The sequence below is a fragment of the Panthera uncia genome, assembly GCF_023721935.1.
Source record: "Panthera uncia isolate 11264 chromosome D3 unlocalized genomic scaffold, Puncia_PCG_1.0 HiC_scaffold_8, whole genome shotgun sequence".
NCBI lineage: Eukaryota > Metazoa > Chordata > Mammalia > Carnivora > Felidae > Panthera > Panthera uncia.
Genome location: NW_026057586.1, coordinates 63,521,394 through 63,543,972, shown reverse-complemented (window position 1 = coordinate 63,543,972; position 22,579 = coordinate 63,521,394). Strand labels below are relative to the sequence as shown.

General features: G+C 46.7%; 1 protein-coding gene across 1 annotated transcript in view; it reads left to right on the top strand.

Moving 5' to 3' along the window:
* PI4KA (phosphatidylinositol 4-kinase alpha) overlaps positions 1–22,579 on the top strand; it is a 113,497-nt gene that overhangs the window by 70,745 nt on the left and 20,173 nt on the right. The window contains exons 24-33 of the mRNA XM_049619722.1: positions 6,810–6,880; positions 6,964–7,088; positions 8,290–8,371; positions 8,596–8,679; positions 9,900–9,989; positions 12,118–12,237; positions 15,290–15,382; positions 16,815–16,971; positions 17,203–17,330; positions 22,188–22,346. Of these exons, the coding sequence (XP_049475679.1) occupies positions 6,810–6,880; positions 6,964–7,088; positions 8,290–8,371; positions 8,596–8,679; positions 9,900–9,989; positions 12,118–12,237; positions 15,290–15,382; positions 16,815–16,971; positions 17,203–17,330; positions 22,188–22,346 (1,109 nt within the window). The remainder of the gene's footprint in view (positions 1–6,809; positions 6,881–6,963; positions 7,089–8,289; positions 8,372–8,595; positions 8,680–9,899; positions 9,990–12,117; positions 12,238–15,289; positions 15,383–16,814; positions 16,972–17,202; positions 17,331–22,187; positions 22,347–22,579) is intronic.

Here is a 22,579-nt window from a genome sequence, read left to right as displayed (position 1 = left end):
TCTGTTTCTCACTCTCTCAGCCCTTCCCCCACTCATGCTCTGTCTCTGTCTCTCAAAATGTAAAATATTTAAAAATTTTTTAGGGGCGCCTAGGTGGCTCAGTCGGTTAAGCGTCCGACTTCAGCTCAGGTCACGATCTCGCAGTCTGTGAGTTCGAGCCCCGCGTCGGGCTCTGGGCTGACAGCTCAGAGCCTGGAGCCTGCTTCCAATTCTGTGTCTCCCTGTCTCTCTGCCCCTCCCCCGTTCATGCTCTGTTTCTCTGTCTCAAAAATAAATGTTTAAAAAAAAATTTTTTTTTTTAAATAAAAAATAAAAAATAAATTTTTAAAAATAACAACAAAAATGTATAACATAACCATATAGCCTTAAGGAGCATCACTCTTGCCTACCCTCAATGCTTGAGTATGCTCTAGCCCCCAAATTTCAGTCTCTAATACTATCCCATGCTGAAAGGATCCTGGGCTTCTCAAATAATCATTGATGAACCTGGAGCATCTTATTGTTGCCAGGGAGCAGTTATGCTTTTTAAATGTCCAGAGTAGGGGCACCTAGGTGGCTTAACTCAATCAGTTAAGCAGCTGACTCTTGATTTTGGCTCAGGCCATGATCTCATGGTTCACGGGTTCAAGCCTTGCATTGGGCTCTGCATTCACAGGGCAGAGTCTGCTTCGGATCCTCTGTCTCCCTCTCTCTGCCCCTCCCCCCCCAATAAATAAATGTTTAGATAGATAGATAGATAGGAAAAATGTCCAGAGCAGGCAAAGAGGACTAAGAACCAATTTAAAAGGACTCCTAGGTGCCTGGGTGGCTCAGTTGATTGAGCGTTTGACTTTGGCTGAGGTCATCTCATAGTTCATGAGTTCAAACCCCACATCAGGCTCGCTGCTGTCAGTGCAGAGCCCACTTCAGATCCTCTGTCCCCCTGTCTCTCTGCCCCTCTCCTACTTGCACGTTCTCTTTCTCTCTCAAAAATAAATATTTTAAAAAAATAAAAGGACTCCCAGTGGGCAAAGTATCATAATTTGAACATGAATACATATTTTGCTTAAAAGAAGGGCAAATATACTAGGATGTGTATATCCAAATATACTAGGTTTTATATATATATATATAAAACATATATATATGTTATGCTAAAAAACATATATATGTTATGCTAATGTGTGTGTGTGTATACACACATATAACATAACACACATAACATATTATATATATGTTATGATATAATATGTAGTGATAACATAATACATAGGATATATATATATCTAATGTTTGTTTTTTCCACTAAGTATTTGTGAAGTAGAGATAGGTTGTTGTTTCTCTTATGTAATCAGGAAAGAGGGAACACAAAGAAAGAGCTACACAGTTCAAGGAGAGACATGGCACCCACGATAAAGTCATGCCTGGTCTCCAAGAGTTGACAGGTAGAAAGGGTGCCCAGCAGGTGATAGGCAGAGACATCCCACAGAATGGCTAGTTAAAAGTGCTCTGTTAGCTGAGAGTAGCTATTAGAGAGTTCATTGTGAGGATACCCAGACCTTCCACGAGGGCTTCATGCCTCAGTATGGTTCATGCTGGTTATAAGGAGACCCTGCTCAGGACCATGAATGTTTCCAGTGGTGTCATCAGGCCAGGTCAGAATGTCAGGGCAGCAGGTCAGGACCTGTGGGCAACATCCGATTTAAGGGCCACATCATTTCTGGGAAGGTTTCAGAATAGGAAAATCTATATGAAACACAAAGACTTGCAAGTCCTATGATGCAAATGTCCTCAGATCCTGAGTGCACAGAGGGTCTCAGCTGCAACCAGTCCTAAAAGCAAACTCCTGGGAAAACAGAGAAATAATTGAAACTCTCTGATGGTACTAAAATATTATACTTACTGGAATTCTAGTAGGGCAAACCTAAGATAAGAATAGGAATGAAAATAAGAAGAGCTATTAAAATTGAGATAACAGGGGCATCTGGGTAGCTCAGTCAGTTAAGCGTCCGACTTCGGCTCAGATCATGATCTCACGGTCCATGAGTTCGAGCCCACATCGGGCTCTGTGCTGACAGCTCAGAGCCTGGAACCTGCTTCAGATTCTGTGTCTCCCTCTTTCTCTGCCCTTCCCCCACTCACACTCTGTCTCTCTCTGTTTCTCTCTGTCTCTCTCTGTCTCTCTGTCTCTCTCTCAAAGATAAATAAACATTAAAAAAAAAAATAGGGGTACCTGGGTGACTCCGTTGGGTGTCTGACTTCTGCTGAGGTCATTATCTCACACTTTGTGGATTTGAGCCCTGCGTCGGGCTCTGTGCTGACAGCTCAGAGCCTGGAGCCTGCCTCCAATTCTGTGTCTCCCTCTCTGTCTCTGTCCCTCCCCCACTCGCACTCTGTGTCTCTCTCTCAAAAATAAACATTTAAAAAAGATAGCAAAGAAAAAAATTAAATGCATAGTATAGGCACTGTTTAACCAGTTTGAGTATAAGGACACTGACAGGTTTTAAGCATCATTGCTTTGGTCTCTGTGTTGATTTTTAAAGTGTTTAAAAATATGAGACTCTGAAATGTTAGACCTATGTTTTAATTATATGCTTAGAAGAACTTGATCAGTTTTATAATTGTGCTTAAATATTTGGGTACATTATGGCCATGAGTTCTGATTGATTAACTGTGTGGGTAAATATTTCAAAGACTGCTAATTGACAATTCTTAAAATCAATAAATTTATTATTAAGTAGAGAGGAGACCTTTCCATGCCAGAAGTCATTGGCACTCTGAAGAATCTATCAACTTGTTCTTGCCAGTAGAGAATTAATCCCCAGATAATTTTTCTGCCATTTTTCCTATTGTTGAAAAATCAGTCCTTGAAGAAATCCTTTTAAAAATCACCCCAAGGAGGTACGTGGCTGGCTCAGTCAGTGGAGAGTACAACTCTTGATCTCCAGGTTATGAATTTGGGTCTCACCTTGGGTCTAGAGATTACGTAAAAATAAAACTTTTTAAAAATAAAAAATAAAATCACCCCAAGGTTCTGAGGTGCTGCTTCATATAAGACCTTTGTCCAGTAAGTCCTTTATAGAACCCTTATCACATCACTCCTACATGACAGTCAGGAAATTAGGTGCGTTTATTTATTTTTGTGGAGTAGGCAAGGAAGTAGTGTATGGGTTCTGGAAGCTCCCCCTGCTGGCAGTAGGGGGAAGGATTAGAGGAGGAGGAGCTCTTTAGAGGCCATGGTGGGAGGTGCAGGCAAGCAATTTTGTAAGGTAGGAAACCCCTCCCACCAGGGTGTAGACACAGGAAGAGGAAGCCCCACATTCAGAGAGTCCCACACACATGCCCAAGGACCACTTGAGAGTATAGTAGAGACACTGTTAACCACTGACTGAGCTGTTCATTGATTTGTTCCCCTTGTCCATCCACCCATTGTTTTGTTTTTTAATGTTTATTTATTTATTTTTGAGAAAGAAAGCAGGAAAGGGGCACAAAGAGAAGGAGACAGAAAATCCCAAGCTGGCTTCACACTGCCAGTGCAGAGTCCTCCATGGGGCTCAAACTCACAAACTGTGATGTCATGATCTGAGCTAAAACCAAGAGTCAGAGGCCAAACCGACCAAGCCACCCAGATGCCCATTGTTTATATAACAGTTGTTTTGTGCTAGACAGTTGGGTCACCCTGAGCTTCTTTGGCTCTAGGAGGGAAGGTAGGCAACAAAAAAATTGAGATTACTAGCCCAAAGGTGCCTAAGAACCTACCACATTTTGCCAGCCTCCTATTGAGAGTATCTATAGACAGAATAAGATACCTTTCTAAAGCTAAATGTCATCCTCTCTCTCCTAAGGTCTGTTTTTTCTGTTACTTTGTCATAATTGCACTGGGAACTGATGTGCACCTTATGGACACTTTTTAATTTTCACAGTACACCATACTCTTCCACATGATTTCCAAATGGGTTATTTGTTTTTGTTCTGAGTATGGCACTTAGGTTAAGCCAATAAATGTATATTTACTGAGTGTACTTTCCTCTTCCTTTTCTCTCCTAAAACATGAGAGGTGGGAAGGACATGTCTATGGAGATGTGTTACTCATGAGTTTTCAGAACCAAGCAGGAAGGAGGTTATAAGAAGCATCTAGCAGCCTGCGAAGGGGAGGGCTGGCACCTCCTCTGTGCAGGTGTGAGCCCAGCCTCCATGTGTTCTTGGAATGCAGCCTGCCAGCTGCCTAGTCAGTCAGTGCAGACTAAGACCGAGGTAGTCCCAAGCTAAAGTGTAAAAGGAAAGTGCAAAAAGCAAAGTGGCTGTTTTTAAGTAAAAATCTCCAGAGAGGCTACTGGGCGTTGATGACTGGCATCTGACCACTACTATCTGATTGTTTTTTATTAGAAACTTACAGTTTCAGTTTCCTTAGAGCTATATGAAAAGATACTACACTAAACACACCCCTCCAAACAAGATTTCATCCACCAACCCAACTTCTGAGAAAGTAGCCTCTCCCTGTTTGGGCATCTGTCCACGTCACACTAATCATTTTCCATGTCTGAGAGCTTTGGGGGCCCATTTATCCTCATAAAAAACACATATGCGATGCATCTTTGTGTTTCCGGCTCTGTGCTTTGCCTGGGGCACAGAGGTGCGGCACCTCCTTATCTCTCTGCCCTGCTGACCTTACAGCTCTGTCATTTAGCCAGCCTAAAGGCACTGGATGGGGCTCCTGGCTGGCGCACTTGGTAGAGCATGCCACTCTTGATCTAGGGTCTGTAAGTTCAAGCCCCACATTGGGTGTAGAGATGACTTTTTAAAAAATCTTAAAGAAAACTTTTTTTAAGTTTATTTACTTTGAGAGAGAACGTGCGCACAAGTGAGAGGGGCAGAGAGAAAGAGAGACAAAATCCCAGGTAGGCTCCATGCCATCAGTGCAGAGCCCAATGGAGGGCTCAAACTCACAAACTGTAAGGTCATGACCTGAGCTGAGATCAGGAGTCAGATGCTTAACCAACTGTGCCACCCCCAAATAAAATCTTTAAAAAAAAAAAAAAAAAAAAAGGACACTGGATAAGTGGGACAGCACTGGTGGGCAAGCAGCACTTTATTACATCAGCACTGTGATGCTTGTGCTGTACTGTTGCTTTTTAAAATCTGCCTTGTAGGGGCGCCTGGGTGGATCAGTCAGTTAAGTATCTGACTCTTGATTTTAGCTCTGGTCATGATCTCACGGTTCATGAGTTCAAGCCCCTCACTGGGCTCTGTGCACTGACAGTGTGCAGCCTTCTTGGGATTCTCTGTCTCTCCCTCTCTCTCTGCCCCTACCCCACTCACTCGCTCTCTCACAAAATAAATAAACTTGAAAAAAAATCTGCTTTGTACTCTGGTGGCAACAAGCACATCCAGTGCTCAGATCTTGCTTTCTAAATACCATTCTGCATTAAAAGGAACCAAGTGTCCAAGGAAAAAAAGGTTGATTCTACAGAGAATTGGGGCAGGGAAAATACAAGATGAGCCTGGGACACCTTGTAGTGCCAGAAAGGAAGGTCCTGTGAAAGGAAAAAAAGGGAAAGGAAGAAGAAAAGAAAAGGGATGTGGGCATGTCACAAGGACTTGAGTCTCCCCGAAAGAGTTCTCAATGGCCAAAGCTGGAACAATTTGGGCAGCAAATAATGACAGTATTGGATTATGACCCAGTGACTGAAATAAATATCTATGAGTCTATACTGATTAGATGATTGAATACATCAAACATGGGGAAAGAGGGACAGAACTTCCTTACAGAATCCCAATTACTAAAAGTAGAAAAAATGAAGAAAACAAAATCCTAGTGAGAGCCAGAGTGCCTTCTGCAAGCACATCCCACTGACAGATACTAAAATGTGGGCAAAATCTTGAAGAGAAATGAGATGTCTGCATGACCTCAAAGTATCTTCCCCAGGGGCACCTGGATGGCTCAGTCGGTTAAGCATCTGACTCTTGATCTCAGCTCATGTCTTGATCTCAGGGTTGTGAGTTCAAGCCCTGCATTGAACTCCACACTGGGTGTGGAGCCTACTTAATACAAAAAAAGAAAAAAATCAACACATTTAAGTATCTTACCCAGGGTATTTTCCAGTTACTGTGGCGGTTTTTCTTATGCCTACATTCTCTTCAGGAGCTGCTGCTTAATTCCCCTCCCTGAGTGTGGGCTGGACTCAGTGACTCCCTTCTGAAGAGTAGAGCATGGAAAGAGAAAAGTAGTAACTGGACAGGGGGAAACTTGGCAGACACCACTGTACCCAAGCGATCAAGGTCATCCTCCCCAGTGGTAGGAGATACTGATTTCACACACTCCTGCTACTATGCAACAAAACCACTTCACCTCTGTGGGATTTTCCTAAAAGCCTGTAACCTTAGTCTAATCACAGGCAAACATCAGACACACCTAAATTGAGGGACATCCTACAAAATGCCTGTGCTCTTCAGAAGTGTCAGGTTCATGAAAGGCAAGAACAGACCAAGGAATCAGCACAGATTGTGTGAGACAAAGGAGACCTGATGGGTAATAGCACATGGCATCTTCATTAGATCCTGGGACAGAAAAGGGACATTAGTGGGAAAACAGGAAATCCAAATAAAGCCTGAAGTTGAGCTAACGGTATATCAGTGTCGACTTCTTAGTTTTGACAAGTTGAGCTGCTAATATCAGGAGAAACTGGGTCCAGGGTATGTGGGAACTGTGTGCTCTCTCTGCCATTTGTCTGTAATCCAAAATCATTTCTAAACACTATGTTTGAAAGTAGCCGGGATTGGTCTCTTTCTCTTGATGCTTCTGACCCATGGAAACTCCCTCCTCATTTCAGGGATGATGCAGTGTGTGATTGCCGTCGCAGACAAAGTATTTGATGCCTTCCTAAACATGATGGCAGATAAAGTAAGCCTTGTCAGAGCGCGAGCATGTGTCTGCTGGAAGCATGTGGAGGGCGCCTATTGTACCTGTCTCTTCTGAATCTCCAGGCTAAGACCAAGGAAAATGAGGAAGAGCTGGAGCGGCATGCGCAGTTTCTCCTGGTGAACTTCAACCACATTCACAAGAGGATACGGAGGGTGGCAGACAAGTATCTGTCTGGTCTAGTGGATAAGTAAGCTCATTTTCCTTCTAATGCTGTGTGTGTGTGTGTGTGTGTGTGTGTGTGTGTGTGTGTGTGTGTGAGCCCGCATGTGTGCGCACGCCTCTAGGTTTAGAATCAGGGAAGAACCGTCCTTACATTATCAATGCAGCAAAATTGGAGTCAGAATTTAAACTCTCAAATGGCAATGCGGCCTCCCTCAGAATGTCATGGAATTTGCTGCAGGGTCTGAAGTTTGGTCCTGAAACCTCTACTTACTCTGAGCTATTGATGTTACTTACAGTGCAGCTCCTGACAAGGGGTGTTATGTCTCTGTGTCTCTGCATCCCACCCTCCCCTGCCACAGGGCCTCTCTGGGCTCACTCTGGGAAGCTCACAGCCATCCTAAGCGATATCTCCTACCCCAGAGCCCAGCCAGAGGTCCCTGGTAGAATCAGTGTCTTCCAGGCTCCTCAGAGAGGAAGGAGAGCCCACACAGACCTTTTTCCACTCCAGGCTCTCTGTGCTGGGAGCCAAAGCAGACTTTCAAGGGACATGCCCCCACATGGACGAGAACCCTCAAAGGTGGGCTGGACCAGCCTGTCTGCAATGTAAAGGCCAGAGGCAGCAAACAGCCACGCTGGGCCTGCCCTCAGCTCCATGCAAGCGTCCAGGAGTTCTGGAGCCTGCTGCAGGTGCTGTGCGCCTGGTCTAGGCAGGGCCAGAAAGCAAGTCTAGCACGTGTATGACATGTGTCTGAGCTGGACCTCCTAAGCAGAGGGCCATGATGAGTCACAGCTATACAGAGTCTGCTCCCCTCACCCTGGCCACCACATCCAGGAGCAGCTTCTTCTCTTTGAGCTAGAGTGTCATGCAAATATGGCCATTTTCTATTTTGCCATCATGTGAAAATATTGGGGACCCCTGGTCAAAAACAAGGAGGATCACTTTGGGGAGTGAGGGAGCATGTCCCAGCCAGTATCAGTGTTAGGTTGAGAGCAGGTCACGTGAGGCCACATCTAGGCTCTGAAGAGTGGGACTGGCAAGTGCCTAGGGGGTGTTTCTGACAGAGTGCCCTGCCTGGGAGACCTCCTGACCTCCTCCAACCGTCAGCTGGGCAGCAGGAGGTGGGGCTTTTACCCCACCCTGCCCCACCCCTCGAGGCAGCACTTTAAGGAACTCAGATTCCTTGAAGATTTGTCTCCTGGACCCTGAGATATGGCTGTCTGTGCAGGTTTCCCCACTTGCTCTGGAGCGGGACAGTGCTGAAGACCATGCTGGACATCCTCCAGACCCTGTCACTGTCATTGAGCGCTGTGAGTGTCCCTGTCATATACCAGAGCCTGATTTATGCTGCAAGTGGCCAAATTGGGGGTGGGGAAGCCAGATCCCGTCCTGGCCTTTACCAATGAGCTGCAGTAAGTTTGGAAGCCTGTCACAGACCGGACAGGTGTGGGGAATGGAGGCAAACACCGCTGCCCAGCATGAGCAGAGGCACCCAGGGAAGGCGGTTTGGAAAAGGGAGCTTGGTTGTTTTCAGGACATTCACAAGGACCAGCCTTACTACGACATTCCTGACGCCCCCTATCGGATCACTGTTCCAGACACCTGTGAAGCCCGAGAGGTAGGTGGCAGCCGTCTCCTAATTAACAGCCATTTTCATTGCCTTCTCTAGTGTCAGGGCTGGCACATTGCACACACTGTGTCATTCAGTCCCCAGAAGTTTAAGGTGTGAGCGTTCTCTCCCAGCCCGCAGGAGAGAAAGTCTCACAATATGAGTGGGGTGCTGACTCACTCCCAGCTGGGACTGTCTACTAAGCTTCCTCCTGCCCCACAGCCGTGTTGACTCTAAGCCCTTTCTTAGTTCAGCTGCCAAAGAGGTTTTCTGCTGCCTGTCAGTTTATAGCTTCTCAAAGCTGCCTGAGCAAGTATGACTGTCAGATGAACTTCACTGCTGTGAGGTGTGCAGACTACCTGTCATTGTGGTAGTGAGGAACGACTTCGCCTTTTGTGGTGCTGTGGGAAATAGATGGAGTAAGTAGCTCCGGATAAGGAGGCTGTGCTGTGCGAGGTCTGACTCAGAGCCCTCATGGTGGCTGACTGAAGCTCAGCTCAGACCACAGCTCAGACCTAGGGCCAGGTCATGTCCCAACCTCTGGGCCTCCAGCTGTGGGCAGGGAGTTCCCCACACGGTGACGAGGCCCCTGCACTGGTTCTTACCTGCCATGGCCTGCGTTCTCCTTCAGTTAATGACTCAGGACATATGTTGCCCAGTGGCCGTGTGAGGCACTGTTAGTGTAGGCCCTGCCGCCCAGCCTTACACCAGGACCACAGACCAGGATGTCTGTGCCCTATACCCCAAGGCTCAGTGTTAGAACATAGTCACTCTAATCATTCGCTAGGGCTGCCATGATTACGTACCACAGACTGAGTGGCTTAAATAACAGAAATTTATTTTCTCACAGTGCTGGGGGCTGGAGATCTGAGGTCAGGGTGTTGGCGGGGTTGTTTCTTCAGACACCTCTCTCCTTGGCTTTTAGATGGTTGTCGTGTTCTTGTGTCCTCACATGTCTTCCCTCTGTGCCTGTGTCCTAATCTTCTCTTACGAGGACACAGTCAGATTGGATTAGGGTCCACTCATATGATACCATTTTACCTTAATTACCTCTTTAAAGGCACCATCTTCAAATACAGTCACATTCTGAGGTAGTGGGGGCTAGGGCTTCAACACATGCATTTTAGGGGTATGACTTCAGCCCTCAAAAGTAACTAAATACAGTTTGTAGCTGACATCCTCTGACAGCCCAGATACACTGACCTCGGCTTGATCACACCCTCTTCCAGAGCATCGTGAAGGACTTCGCGGCGCGCTGTGGAATGATCCTACAGGAGGCAATGAAGTGGGCACCTACGGTCACCAAGTCCCACTTACAGGTACTTTCTTGAAATCACCAAAAAGCAATTTTGTTAAGCTCCTTCCAGTGATCCAGAGAACTTTCATAGACTGTGAACTCAAAATAGAAACAGCGCTAATGTGCATAAACAGAGACCAAAAACATTAGCCTAGTGTCTGGGAATAACAGAGACCTCAGAGGCTGCTATTTGTTAGGAACACCTTGTGGGGTAAGGGTACTGGTTGTGGGTGAGCGGGGCAGGTGTGATGGGATCTGTGGGCAGGCAGACCCAGGGAACTGACCACTCACACCAGGTAGGTGCCAGGTGTGTGGCAGGCCGGGCGCGAGTGAGGAGGCCTGCCAGTCTAGTAGCAGCACCTCTGCCGAATGCCGGAGCTGGAGTGAGGCTGCTGTCCCATTAGAGCCCTATCTAGGCTGTATGTGGAGTTGCACATGAGCCTTTGCAGACCAAAGTGCTGACGTGTGAACACAAATGACTACAAAGTGAGCCATTATTCTGGTCAGGCAGAGATGGACCAAAAATACCACAATTCATGAGAGGAAAAAGTCACCTGAAAAGGGATTAAAGAAGAAAAATCCCACTAGAAGAAATCTGGCTTAATAAAGAGAAGGTGCATCTAGAGGAGCATGTGAAGTTGACCTCAGCAACATTTGTTAAGATAAAGCTAGTTCCAAAGTGTTTCTGTGTTCAGAATCCAGGAAGGACCGAGCAGCTTGGAGGCTGTTTGGAAACACATTTTGCAAGAACCCATGGGTGGTGCCTTGTGTTGCCTTAAAGTTCTTCCTTCCACAAAGATGTAGGAGTGGTGAGGTTAGAGCAATTGGGGAAATGAAAAAAATGGAGCCTTCTGTCAGGCACTCAGCAGCTAAGCTGGACAGCGATGGGCCTGGTAACTAGGCCATGCCTATAGCTTGACAGCTGTCACTGTCTAGTGGATCCACTAGTATTCTTCAGACTGTGGTACTTTTTCAAACTGTTCCTTTTTGGGAACTGACTTTTCTTTTGGTTCACATGGAGGAAAGGGGCGTCAGCTCCCAAGGCTGAGCTCTAAACAGGGGAAGCCCCTTTCATTCCTAAAAGGGTTCATTAAGCAAAAAAAAAAAAAAGGCCTTAATTGGGAGAGCTGTTTATTTCTTCAACCATGGCCCAAGAAAGGAGTGGAAAATGAACAAGCTTGAGGCTTGAATTGGTCTTGGTACTTCTACCAGGCCTCCCTTTGGTGTTGCCTCAGGCTCTGTTTCCCTTCCCCTGGACATCTAGTCTGTCTGAACCCTACCCCACCTCCTGTCAGGCCCTCACTGCCTACCCTTAGTGTCCCCGACCCGCCTGGACACGTCACTGTAGCCTGTCCTGAGTCATCCACCATGCTGGGCCTGTGTCAATAGCAAATCTGCTACCTTTGCTCATTAGCCACTCCCCATCGCCACGGGGTCCATGGTTGGGTTTCTGGGGCTCCATAAACCCTCCAAAACCACTGGCACAGTTTTGTAACTCAGTGCTCACATGCACTTTCCTGAGGGGAGTCCTGTGCCTCACTCTAAACTCCACCTGGCACACAAGGCCTTTCAGGCCTGGCCCATCTCTGGCCCAGGCTGGCTGCCTGCCATCTAGCCCTTGTACTTGTTGCTCCTGCAGTGCTAACCCCTGACCCCTGATGGTCCCCAGAGCAGAAGCCCTTCTCACATCTCCACGCTCTGCCAGGTGTCCCCTTCCACTAGTTGGCCAGGCAGATTCTGGCCCTTACTCTGCCTTCCAGCTGTTTGTTGGGTCGCTCCTTCACAGCAGGGCTGCTCAGGCAAGCAGTACAACTGCCTGCGTGTTGACAGTGGGACTAGAACTCTACAACTGTTTTCCAGGTATCTAGCACAGGACTTGGCAGGTGGCAGATTCTCAGCAAGGATGTGTCCAAAGAATAAACAGTCCTGTCACATTTACTGTGTGCCTGCCACTCTGGGGAAATCGTCCTCGTTCACACATGAGCAAGAGTCAGTTGGGGAAGGGGGGGGCTTTAATTTATTGAAGGTCCCACAGCAAGGGATGGACCCAACATTGGAACCAATGTTTGCTCTACTACCTCACACTTTATTTTATAAAGTATTATTCTTACCTTTAAAGTAAAACAGCCTTTTTTTTTTTCTGACTTCAGGAATATCTGAACAAACATCAGAACTGGGTGTCAGGACTGTCCCAGCACACGGGGCTGGCCATGGCCACCGAAAGCATCCTTCACTTTGCTGGCTACAACAAGCAGAACACCACTCTCGGGGTATGTGTGTGCCTCCTGAGGAACAGGAGTCTCCTTCAGCAATGGGAGCCACAATATGAGGGGCAAGACCAAAGCTGATATGTAGCTTTTTCTGATATATGCGGCCATGCTAGCAGTAGGCAGATTGGAATCCCATGTAAGATACTCAGGTTCAGAGAGAGTAGGTTAGTAGAACAGGCATTTCCTTACTGTGTTTCTTTCTTTCTTTTCTTTTTTTTTTCAATATTATTTATTTTTGAGAGACAGACCGAGCATGAGTGGGGGAGGGGCAGAGACACAGAATTTGAAGCAGGCACCAGGCTCTGAGCTGTCAGCACAGAGCCCGACGCAGGGCTCAAACCCACAAACCATGAGATCATGACCTGAGCCGAAGTCGGACACTTAACCAATTGAGCCACCCAGGCTCCCCATCCTTACTGTTTCTTGATTCATTAATGATATCAGATTTGGATTTCTGTGTATCCACAAGGAAGGAAACTGATCTCTTTGAGACAAGGTCAGCATTATCTTATAGTCATGTTGATTGGAAACATTTGCTGGATTTTCCTGTTTCAGCAGGTGCCAAAGCATACTGGCACACACATCTTCAACTTGGTCTTGTTCCACTGAAGATCACTTTAGAGGGCAGCACGTCCGTGAAGTAGTGCTTTCTTAGTTAAATCAGAGTTTCGGATCAAAGTAGCAGATTGACAGCAGGTGATCTGACTGGCGGTGTTGCATGTTGGTGTCTCCCAGCCTTAGGGCCTACCATGATGTCTGTCTCAGGCAAGTGTGGCTATGTGCTTCTTAACTCTGTGCCTCTTAACTCTCTCTCTCGGGGTGGAGAGGTGGAGAGGCTGCTGCCTGTCTTTTATCATGTCTTTGACATGATAGGGTGGGGGTGCAGAGGAGGGAGGATGGCGCTGCCACTTCTCACCATGGCCACAAGTCTAAGCAGGAAGGGAGGAGCCCATTAGGCGGGCTGGGGGCTCTCAGCCTCCTTGTGGAGGCTGGGGCAGTGCCACAGGTAGCCAGTGTCTTCTCACAGCCCGTGTCATCCTCAGAGCTCTCACAGAGGTCACTCCATGTTCTCTGAAGATACCAGTGTCACCAGCACACCCTGTGCTCACAGGCCAGGCCCAGCGGCGTAAGATCAGCTCCCTGAGCTGGGTCTCCACCACTCTGAGGACACAAGCAGAGGCCAGAAGTGGGAATGCCTTAGAATGCCTTTGACAACTCCTTGTCCTCTTCTAGGCTAGCTTGTAAGAGGTCAGTTTTTCCTAAAAGATTTAAATCTTTTTTTTGTAGAAAAAGAGATTTAGGTGTGGTTTTCCCTTTTCTATTGCTGAGGAGGAAAGGATATATGTATTGTGTGTTCTGATTGTTGGTTGTAATGGAGATCCTGGCCAACCTGCCCCTGCTCCATGAAAAGTACAGGAGCCTGCTGGCCACCAGAGTGACATCTCCCCATGGCATTCAGGGAAGAGCAGCTCCTAGGGGGTGTTTGAGAAGCATGGTCTCAGGCCAGTGGCTCTTGCTGCATAGAGACTGTCAGAAAACTCCTGTAGGGCTGCCCTCCCCATCACACTGCACCAGACATCTGAGCCGAAACAGTTGGAGTAGTTCTACCAGGGAGGGAGGTAGGCTGCAGTGCAGGCCATTTGCTGTCTGGGGGCTGCGCAGATATCACGGAATCCCTGGTGAGAAGGCCATTGTTTTCCGCATTTTTGCAGGGGAGTATATTCAGGCTAAGGGACAGCAAGTGGCCTCCCTAGGGCGTCATAGCTGGTTGGTGGCAGAGCCAGGTTCCAGTGTAGGCCTGCTTGATGCCATAGGCCACACTGTCTCCAAAAAATGTAAAGTAGTGTTACATGACCTTTTGCAAAATAGACCAGCTTAATAATTTTATGAGAAAATCATGTATTTTTGTTCTTGCTTATGTTTTCCCAAATTTCATATTTTCTTTTCTTGACCCTCTTTCTCCCTACCTGCCTGCTCCCTCCAAAAAATAATCCCTCAAACTTCAACTATTGAGAGATTCATTTTCCCCAGTGGGACCTGAATGTCAAGAAGTGGATAGGTTTTGTTGGTTTATAGTAAAAGGCGCTAAAGGGGTGAAAGGTCATCTTCAGTGCATGTTCTTAGTCTTCAGTGATGTTGGGAAGGGCAGTGAGGAGCATGGTAGCAGTGACCAGCCAGGGTAAGAGAGAGCAGTCATCAGGACCCCGAGTGGTGGGAGGTGCAGCTGAAGCAGAGGAAGTGAAGGGGGGTCTGAAAATATTTTCCCCATCCTGTGGGCTGCCATTGTACTCAGAGTGCGCCCCTTTTGTCTTCTGCTCTTAGACTGTTGGCAGCTATTGGGTATCTCCAAGCCCCTGCTGGCTTCTGCTCACTGTCACTATGCTCTCAACTTCACCATTCACCATCTTCAAGTCACACCAGCATGCACCCACAGAGGAGACAGTCCGGGAGCACTAACTTCACAGCATTTTCATTGCAGATTATGATGATTTTCATAATGATCTGATGATTATTTCTCTTGCAAAAGACCTGTTCACCACTGGGATGAAAGCAGTCAGGGTGGCAAAGTGAAGTTCTATCACAAGCTGCTTTCCAGAGAAAATTTTTCATCCTAAAAATGTTTTTAAATTCTTTTTCCTTGGTTCTTATCAGACTGGAAGGTGTTCTAAAGTATTTCTTTTTGAGGTGCCTGGGTGGGCTAAGTTGGATAAGCATCTAACTTCGGCTCAGGTCATGGTCTCGTGGTTCGTGGGTTCAAGCCCTGTGTCGGGCTCTGTGCTGAAAACTCACAGCCTGGAGCCTGCTTCAAATTCTGTGTCTTCCTCTCTTCTCTGTCCTTCCCCCACTCATGCTCTGTCTCTCTCTTTCAAAAATGAATAAATGTTAAAAAAAAATTTTAAAGTATTTCATTTTATTAGCTTGTCAGCATAGAAGATTTTTAATAACCTCTGGATCTGAACTTCACTTCTTAATTGGACTTAAGCTTAGCCATAGTGAACACAAAGAAAACATGTGGTAATGGTCTGAAATAATTCTTGATATTTCTCTGTAGGCAACTCAGCTAACAGAGCGCCCAGCCTGTGTGAAGAAAGATTATTCCAATTTCATGGCATCCCTGAATCTACGCAACCGCTATGCAGGCGAGGTACGTATCCTGACGCAGGCTTTCAAAGTCTCCTCTCACTCTACTGCCAGTCACCTCCCAGTGGAAAACGAGCTCAGGTTCTGGAACTTACTCATTTTATGTGGACTTGAAGCCATGGGGCCCTGGGACTCACCAGCCCAGTCAGCAGCATTTATGACTACCACCTACCACCTCTGCAAAGGGATGACCTCATGTACATATACTCTGGCCATGCTGAAGCTTTCTATTTTTCTGGCTTTTCTTTCTTTTTTTTTTTTTTTTTTAAGTTTATGTATTTATTTTGAGAGAGAGCAGGTCGGGGAGGGGCAGAGAAAGAAGGAAAGAGAGGAAATCCCAAGCAGGCTCTTCACTGTCAGCACAGCATTGTGGGGCTCGAACCCACAAACTGTGAGATCATGACCTGAGCCAAAACCAGAGTCGACTGCTTAACGGACTGAGCCACCCAAGTGCCCCTTTCTGGCTTTTCTTTTTTAAGTGGCAGCAAACATTCATTGAGTGCTGTGTACTAACTGGGGCAGTTAGTAAGGTATACAGACTATTATTCCAGTTTCACAGATAATGAAACTGAAGTTCTCAAAATGAAGTAACTTGCCAGAGTCGCATAGGCAGAGTGAGGTCGGGAACCACATCTGATCACTATGAGGGCTTTTGTCTACCACGCCACACTTTAGCCCAGCCTAGAAAGTTGCTTCACCACTTGGGGCCTCAGTTTCTGAATCTATAAAAACACAGATGCTAGTCTACGCCATTATTTAGATGTCCCTGCAAGTCCACTGGTGCCTAGTCTTGAGTGGGGTCTTCCCCCCCCTACTCTGCGACTCCCTCATTCCAGCAGTTGCTCTTCCTCTTCCTGGGCCCTGGGCAGGTGGGCCCCTCTCTCCAGTAGGCTGACGCTGACCCTACATCCTCCATTGCTGGGAATTGCTCTGAGGGCCTGTTCCACCTGTTTTGATAACCTAGGTGGTGGTGGGAAGTCTGTCTTTGGGGGTAGGTTTGGTTTTTGGAAGGAGTCAGATTCTTTCTATATAGTCAAGTCTTATAAATAAGAGAGCAGCATACTTTTTTTTTTGGGGGGGGGATGATGTACAACTTTAAAAATAGTAAGGATGCTCTTGGTTGAGTCACTAATTGTATTCATTCAGCCCACGTTCATGCAGCCCTATCATGGTTCAGACCTGGAGTTTGCTACTGAAATGTGAAATTGACAAGACCAGGTCTCTGCCCTCAGGGACCATCTAGAATGAAGGGAATGCCTACACACAGCGCTAAAAGACAAGTTCCCTAGAAAGGTGTGAGCAGTGGTAGCATTGTTGAAACAAGTCTGTCACTGTCTGTACCCACAAGCTCCAGTATGAGAGAGTGAGACTCTAGTCACACCTTGCCCATATGCCTGGATTATGTATGATTCTCTTGACGAGTGTGCTTCTTGCAGGTGTATGGAATGATTCGGTTCTCAGATGCCACTGGCCAGATATCTGACCTGAACAAAATGATGGTCCAGGAGCTGAATACAGCATTAGATCTCAGTAATCCCCAGCACTACACACAGGCCATGTTCAAGCTGACAGCAATGCTCATCAGCAGCAAAGGTAACAGACAGAGGCACTAGGGAACTCTGGGCTCATTTAGAAATGAGTATTTACCTTCATCTTCTTTAGTGAGCTGGAGCTCCCCCAATAGAGATCTCTGTGATGTTTCCCAGGGTTGGAAGTAAACAATCTCTGGCCCACCTGGTGCTCTGTCTTGTTGATGTGGGGAGGCAAGCATAGGATTCAGCCTTTGTTCAAAGCTTCTTCTGAACAGCATTTGTTTGGTTGCAGATTGTGACCCACAGCTCCTCCATCATCTGTGTTGGGGTCCCCTCCGGATGTTCAACGAGCATGGCATGGAGACTGCCCTGGCCTGCTGGGAGTGGCTACTGGCTGGCAAGAATGGAGTGGAAGTGCCGGTAGGACACTGGCTGTGTTCAGCTCCTGAGGGTGGGGCTCATCAGAGATGGAGAGAGCTTGGCCTGGCTGCTTGGCTGACAAGCTTGGAGACCCTGGGCAAGCCCCTCACCCTTTGAGGCCTCAGTGTCCTTGTATGTAAGATTGTGATATTAATGCCTAACCACCAGGCTTCATGGAGACCACAGTGACCATATGTATATGTATATATGCATACATATACATATATACACACACACACATACATACATACATGTATGTATGCATACATACACACACACACACTATATACTATATACATATATATATGTGTGTGTGTTGAAAGGATCCTAGTGGTGCCCAGAAGTTGTTGTTTTTCAAAATCTCAGTAGAGGGAGCCATTTCTCTGAGAGTAGAACACATGGGATGTAATTGGGAGCATTTGTATTTGTCCACAAAGACATTTCTCTTGGCCTGCTACCTTTGGTAGGGGCAGCCTTCCTGGTGTCCATAGTTCTGAAGTTGCTACTGGAGGAAGCCCCCAGGTAAGGTGATACACACCCTTTCAGGTGATTGGATGAATACCTAAGAACTGTTGTATTTTTTGCAGATCTCGTTAATTTTCCTAACAGGGAATTTGGCAGCTTTTTTTCTGTTGTTTTTTTTTTAATGTTTGTTTATTTTTGAGAGAGAGAGAGAGAGCGCAAGCAGGGGAGGGACAGAGAGAGAGGGAGACATAGAATCCGAAGCAGGCCCTAAACTGTCAGCACAGAGCCTGACACGGGGCTCAACCCCATCATCCTTGAGATCATGACCTGAGCTGAAGCTGGACGCTTAACCCACTGAGCCACCCAGGTGCCTCTCTGTGTTTCTTAAGATGAATTGAGATAAGTGGTCAAAGGGGTATTTTCTTTTTCTGTTCCCTGTTTTTTGTTTTTCCTTTTGGTTACTTTTAGGATGTTTCCTTTTATCTTCAATTTTTAATAGTTTGACTTTGGTATGTGGTTTTCTGTGTATTTATCCCTTTGCGATTTATTGAGCTTCTTAAATTTAGAGATTTAGATTTTTTCATCAAACTTGGAAAATTTTAGTATTTCTTTAAATATTTCTCCATTCTCTCGTCTCATTTTGGGATTTCAATTCCACACACATATGTTGGTGACTTCATATTGTCCCTTGATCATTAATGTTCTCTTCAGTGCTTTTCACTTTTATCTCTCTCTCATTTCATTTTGGTTCATTTTAATTGGTCTGTCTTCCAGTTTAGTGCTATTTTCTAATACCTTATTTTTCCTGTTGTTAAGCCATCTTATATATATTTTATTTCAGATATTGTAATTCTCAGGTCTAGAATTTTTGTATGTGTGTGGGTTTTTTTTGTTGTTTTTTTGGTTTTTTTGTTTTTTTACTAAAAGAAGCTCCTGCTTTTGGCTGGGAGTGCTCTTCTCTTACTTTAAGAGGGAGAGCATAAGTAGGGGGAGGGGCAAAGAGAGAGGGGGACAGAGGATCTGAAGCGGGCTCCACACTTACAGCAGCAAGCAGCCTGATGCAAGGCTCAAACTCACAAGCCATGAGGTCATGACCTGAGCCAAAGTCAATCAACTAAGCCACCCAAGTGCCCCATAAAATTTTTGTTTCTTTTTTATAGTTTGTATTTCTCTGCTGAGATTCTCTGTGTCTTCACCTAGTCTTTTCATCTTTACCTATAAATATTTGGTCATATTTGTAATATTTATTTTAAAATTTTTATCTGGTTTGTTCTAGTATCAAGGTCATCTGTGGGTTTGTTTCTGTTGATTTTTTTTTTCTTTAGTGTTTAAATGTTTTTGTTTTGTTCTGGACTCTGTATATAGAAAAGCAGTGGAGGGGCACCCGGGTGGCTCAGTCAGTTGAGCGTCCAACTTCGGCTCAGGTCATGATCTCACATTTCGTGGGTTCAAGCCCCTCATCAGGCTCTGTGCTGACCATTTGCTCAGAACCTGGAGCCTGCTTCAGATTCTGCCCCTCCTTCTCTTTCTGCCCCTCCCCCACTCACACTTTGTCTCACTCTGTTTCTCAAAAATAAATAAATGTTAAAAAAATTTTTTTTTAAGGAAAGAAAAGCAGTGGAGACTGAGGGGCACTGCTGTTTATTTTCCCAGAATATAGGTCTTTCTTATGTCAGGTGACTAAAATGAAGGTCACTGACCCCTAGGGGTTAGTCTTGGCCAAAAGGATGGATTCTTCTTGCTTTTACCCAGTTTCACCTCCCTTTCCCCCTTCCCCCATCAAAATGAGAGAAGAGGGGTCATGAAAGGATTTTATGTCAAGCAAATTGCTGTTTCATTTAGGATCTTTTAAACTCTGATCTATTTCCTCTGCTATCAGCAGGAGCTCTGCTGGCTTCAGGTATCTTGGCCTTTGGCAGGCCTTGTCCACTCACTTGTGTCCAGACCCAGCACTGGCCCACGAGCTGCTGGAGCTTGCTGCTTCCTGGTGAAGTCTCTGTAAATCAGTTCTTTGTGGCTTTCTCATCTGCGATTCCTCAGCCGTCCAGATAGGCATGGTTTTTATATCCTCCAGATCATTCTTGCTGTTCACTTGGGACTGAAGTCCATCTATCTCCTCTCATTCCCTGTCTCTACCTCTGCAAGGACCTGTTGTCCAGGCCCAGCAACATCTTGGACAGACTTAACTTTTGTTTCAGTGTCTTTTGTATTGTTGGCTTCTGGTTTTTAATTTTTTCTATTATGAAAGCAATGTGTGTTCATTATAGAGAAGTTGGAAGATATGAGCATAATGAAAAAAACGAAAATCATTCATAACTCCAACTTTAGAGACAGTCACTGATGGAATCCTGATGTCTCCTGCAGTCACGGGAGAGAGAGAGCTATGAGCTTGTTGGGCTCATCTCAGCATGAAGATCTTCCTTGTGAGAGTCTGGGGCCCTTATCTCACTAAGATTGGAAAGAATGCTGATCCCTTGGTATGGTGCTCAAATTCATGACTCAAAACGAATGAACTAACCCCTCACCTCCACCCATCTGCCTCCAAATCTCTGTGAATGACAGTCCTTCCCGCTGCTCAAAGTCCTTACTGCCATCCCTGACTCCCCTTTTTGCACTAACCACAAATGACCCTCAGCAAATCCTGTCAGATTTACCTTTTTACCTTGAAAGTATATCCAGAAGCTGACCACTTCCCAGCATCCCACTCCTGCCCCCTGGTCCCAGTATCCTTCGTTTGCCCTGGACTTAGGGCAGGCCCTGGCCTCCCTGCTTCTACCCAGGCCCTCTCTGCCTTCTCCACATGCGCTCAGAGCAAGTCAGTAAAATATGGGTCGTGTCAGGTCCCCCCTATGCCCCAGACCTGCCAGTGCTGCCCATGCCCACTCAGAGTAGAAGGCACACTTGTTTCTGTAATCTGCAAGGCCCCTCTGCTCCCCTTGCTTGACCTGCTATAGGCACACTGGGGTCCCTACTGCCCCTGCCCTCCAGGTGTGCTCCTGCTTTAGGTTGGGAGAGCTCTTCCCTCTCCTTCAGTGTTCTTTTCAGGCAGCTGCATTCCTCACTCCTGCATCTCCTTCAGGGTTTGTCTTAGCTGTCCCCTGCCTACCCTGTTCTAGAACACACAACCATCGATTCATTCATTCTTCCAAGCCCTTTCATGGCTCTGTTTTCCCCCTTAGCTTTGATCAGTGTCTAATATCTGTATCTTCTCTTGCTGTCTGTAGCCTGCTGTAAACTGGGTGGATGTTTGTCTTATTCACTGCTCCATTCCCAGAGCCTGGAGGGGAAGCAACCAGGCCCAGAGGCAGCAACCAGGATGTGCATGTTCAACAAATGAGTGGGCGTGCAGCCTTGACTGTGGCTCATCAGGCCTGTTAGCCCTGCGGTTTCTTCCTCTAACATAAGACTTACATTTGGCTGCAGGAAACAGAAACTGGACACAATGCCTTGACCACCAGGGGCTATGCTCCTGGTGTCACGTGCAGCTCGTTGATAGCTTGGCTCACATTTGCAACTCTGCCACCCTTAGCATATGGACTGTCCTCACCTTCAGGACCTCCAGATGGCTTCTATGCCTCTAAGCAAGAAGGAGGGTAGAGGATGCTAGCTGCCCTGACCTTGACTCAGTCGATGTCTGTTGATGTCAGCTAGCACTAGATTATTGCTAATGAGAACCATTGACCACCCTAACCAGCAGAAGCCTGGATGGGGGTACTGGTGACCAGCTACTTGGCCTCCCTAAATAAAACCATAATAAAGGCAGGGATGGATACTGGGCAGGAGCCAGGGCGTTTACCCTGGGCACCAAGCCTCAGTTGCCGCCTCTCTGCAACGGGTCTGGATGCCCTCCATGTTGCTGCCTGGTGTTGTCAGGCCAAAAGGGGAGGCTGCTCCCCTGTAGAACCACCCGGTGGCAGTTGCAGACTCAGTTTGGCTCCCGCAGTTATTCCCTGGGCCTGATTAGTGGCATGAAGCTGATGTGCAGGGTTTACGTGGGATGAAGAAAAGGAACTGGGCTCCAGAAGCAAAATCCAGTCCTGCCTTTGCTAGTTTGGAGGCCCTGCTCACCTCTGGAACCATAGATGGTTTCAGGATTATTAGGAAGATTCAGCCAGGCGGAGCCTGTTGAGAGTCCACGTGGCATTAGGCACATCCCAGGTGTGCTGACACCACAAAGCAGGACTATAGCACCTGGCCTACTGATATTTCGAGAATGGGCTTTTTAGTAGAAAACGGCTGGGAAGTTGGATCATAGGTGATCTTTATTTTTTATTTCATACTTTCTTTGGTTTTCTATTTTGTTCATTAAGCACATAGTCCTTTTAAAATTAAACAACAGTAAGTACTTTTCTATGCTTCGCAGAGGCACTAATGGTCATTGTATGCTTGCAGTTTATGCGGGAGATGGCAGGAGCCTGGCAGATGACAGTGGAGCAGAAGTTCGGCCTGTTTTCCGCGGAGATAAAGGAAGCAGACCCCCTGGCAGCATCGGAAGCCAGTCAACCCAAACCGTGTGCCCCCGAAGTGACCCCCCACTACATCTGGATTGACGTAAGTGCTTCCTCAGGCTCCGCCCACCCTAGCAGGAGGTCAGGGGCTCCCCTTGGGGCCAGTGGCCCAGTAAGCATGGGACTCCAGGTTTAAGACGCCTTACCTGGGGAGGAGGGATGGCTGTTCCTGCCTTCTGCCCAGGCCTCTGCTGGACTCATTGCACTTGCCCGAAGACCCATACCCACCATTCTGTTGGCCCAGAGCCCCACATCAGTTGGCTATGCTGGCTCTGT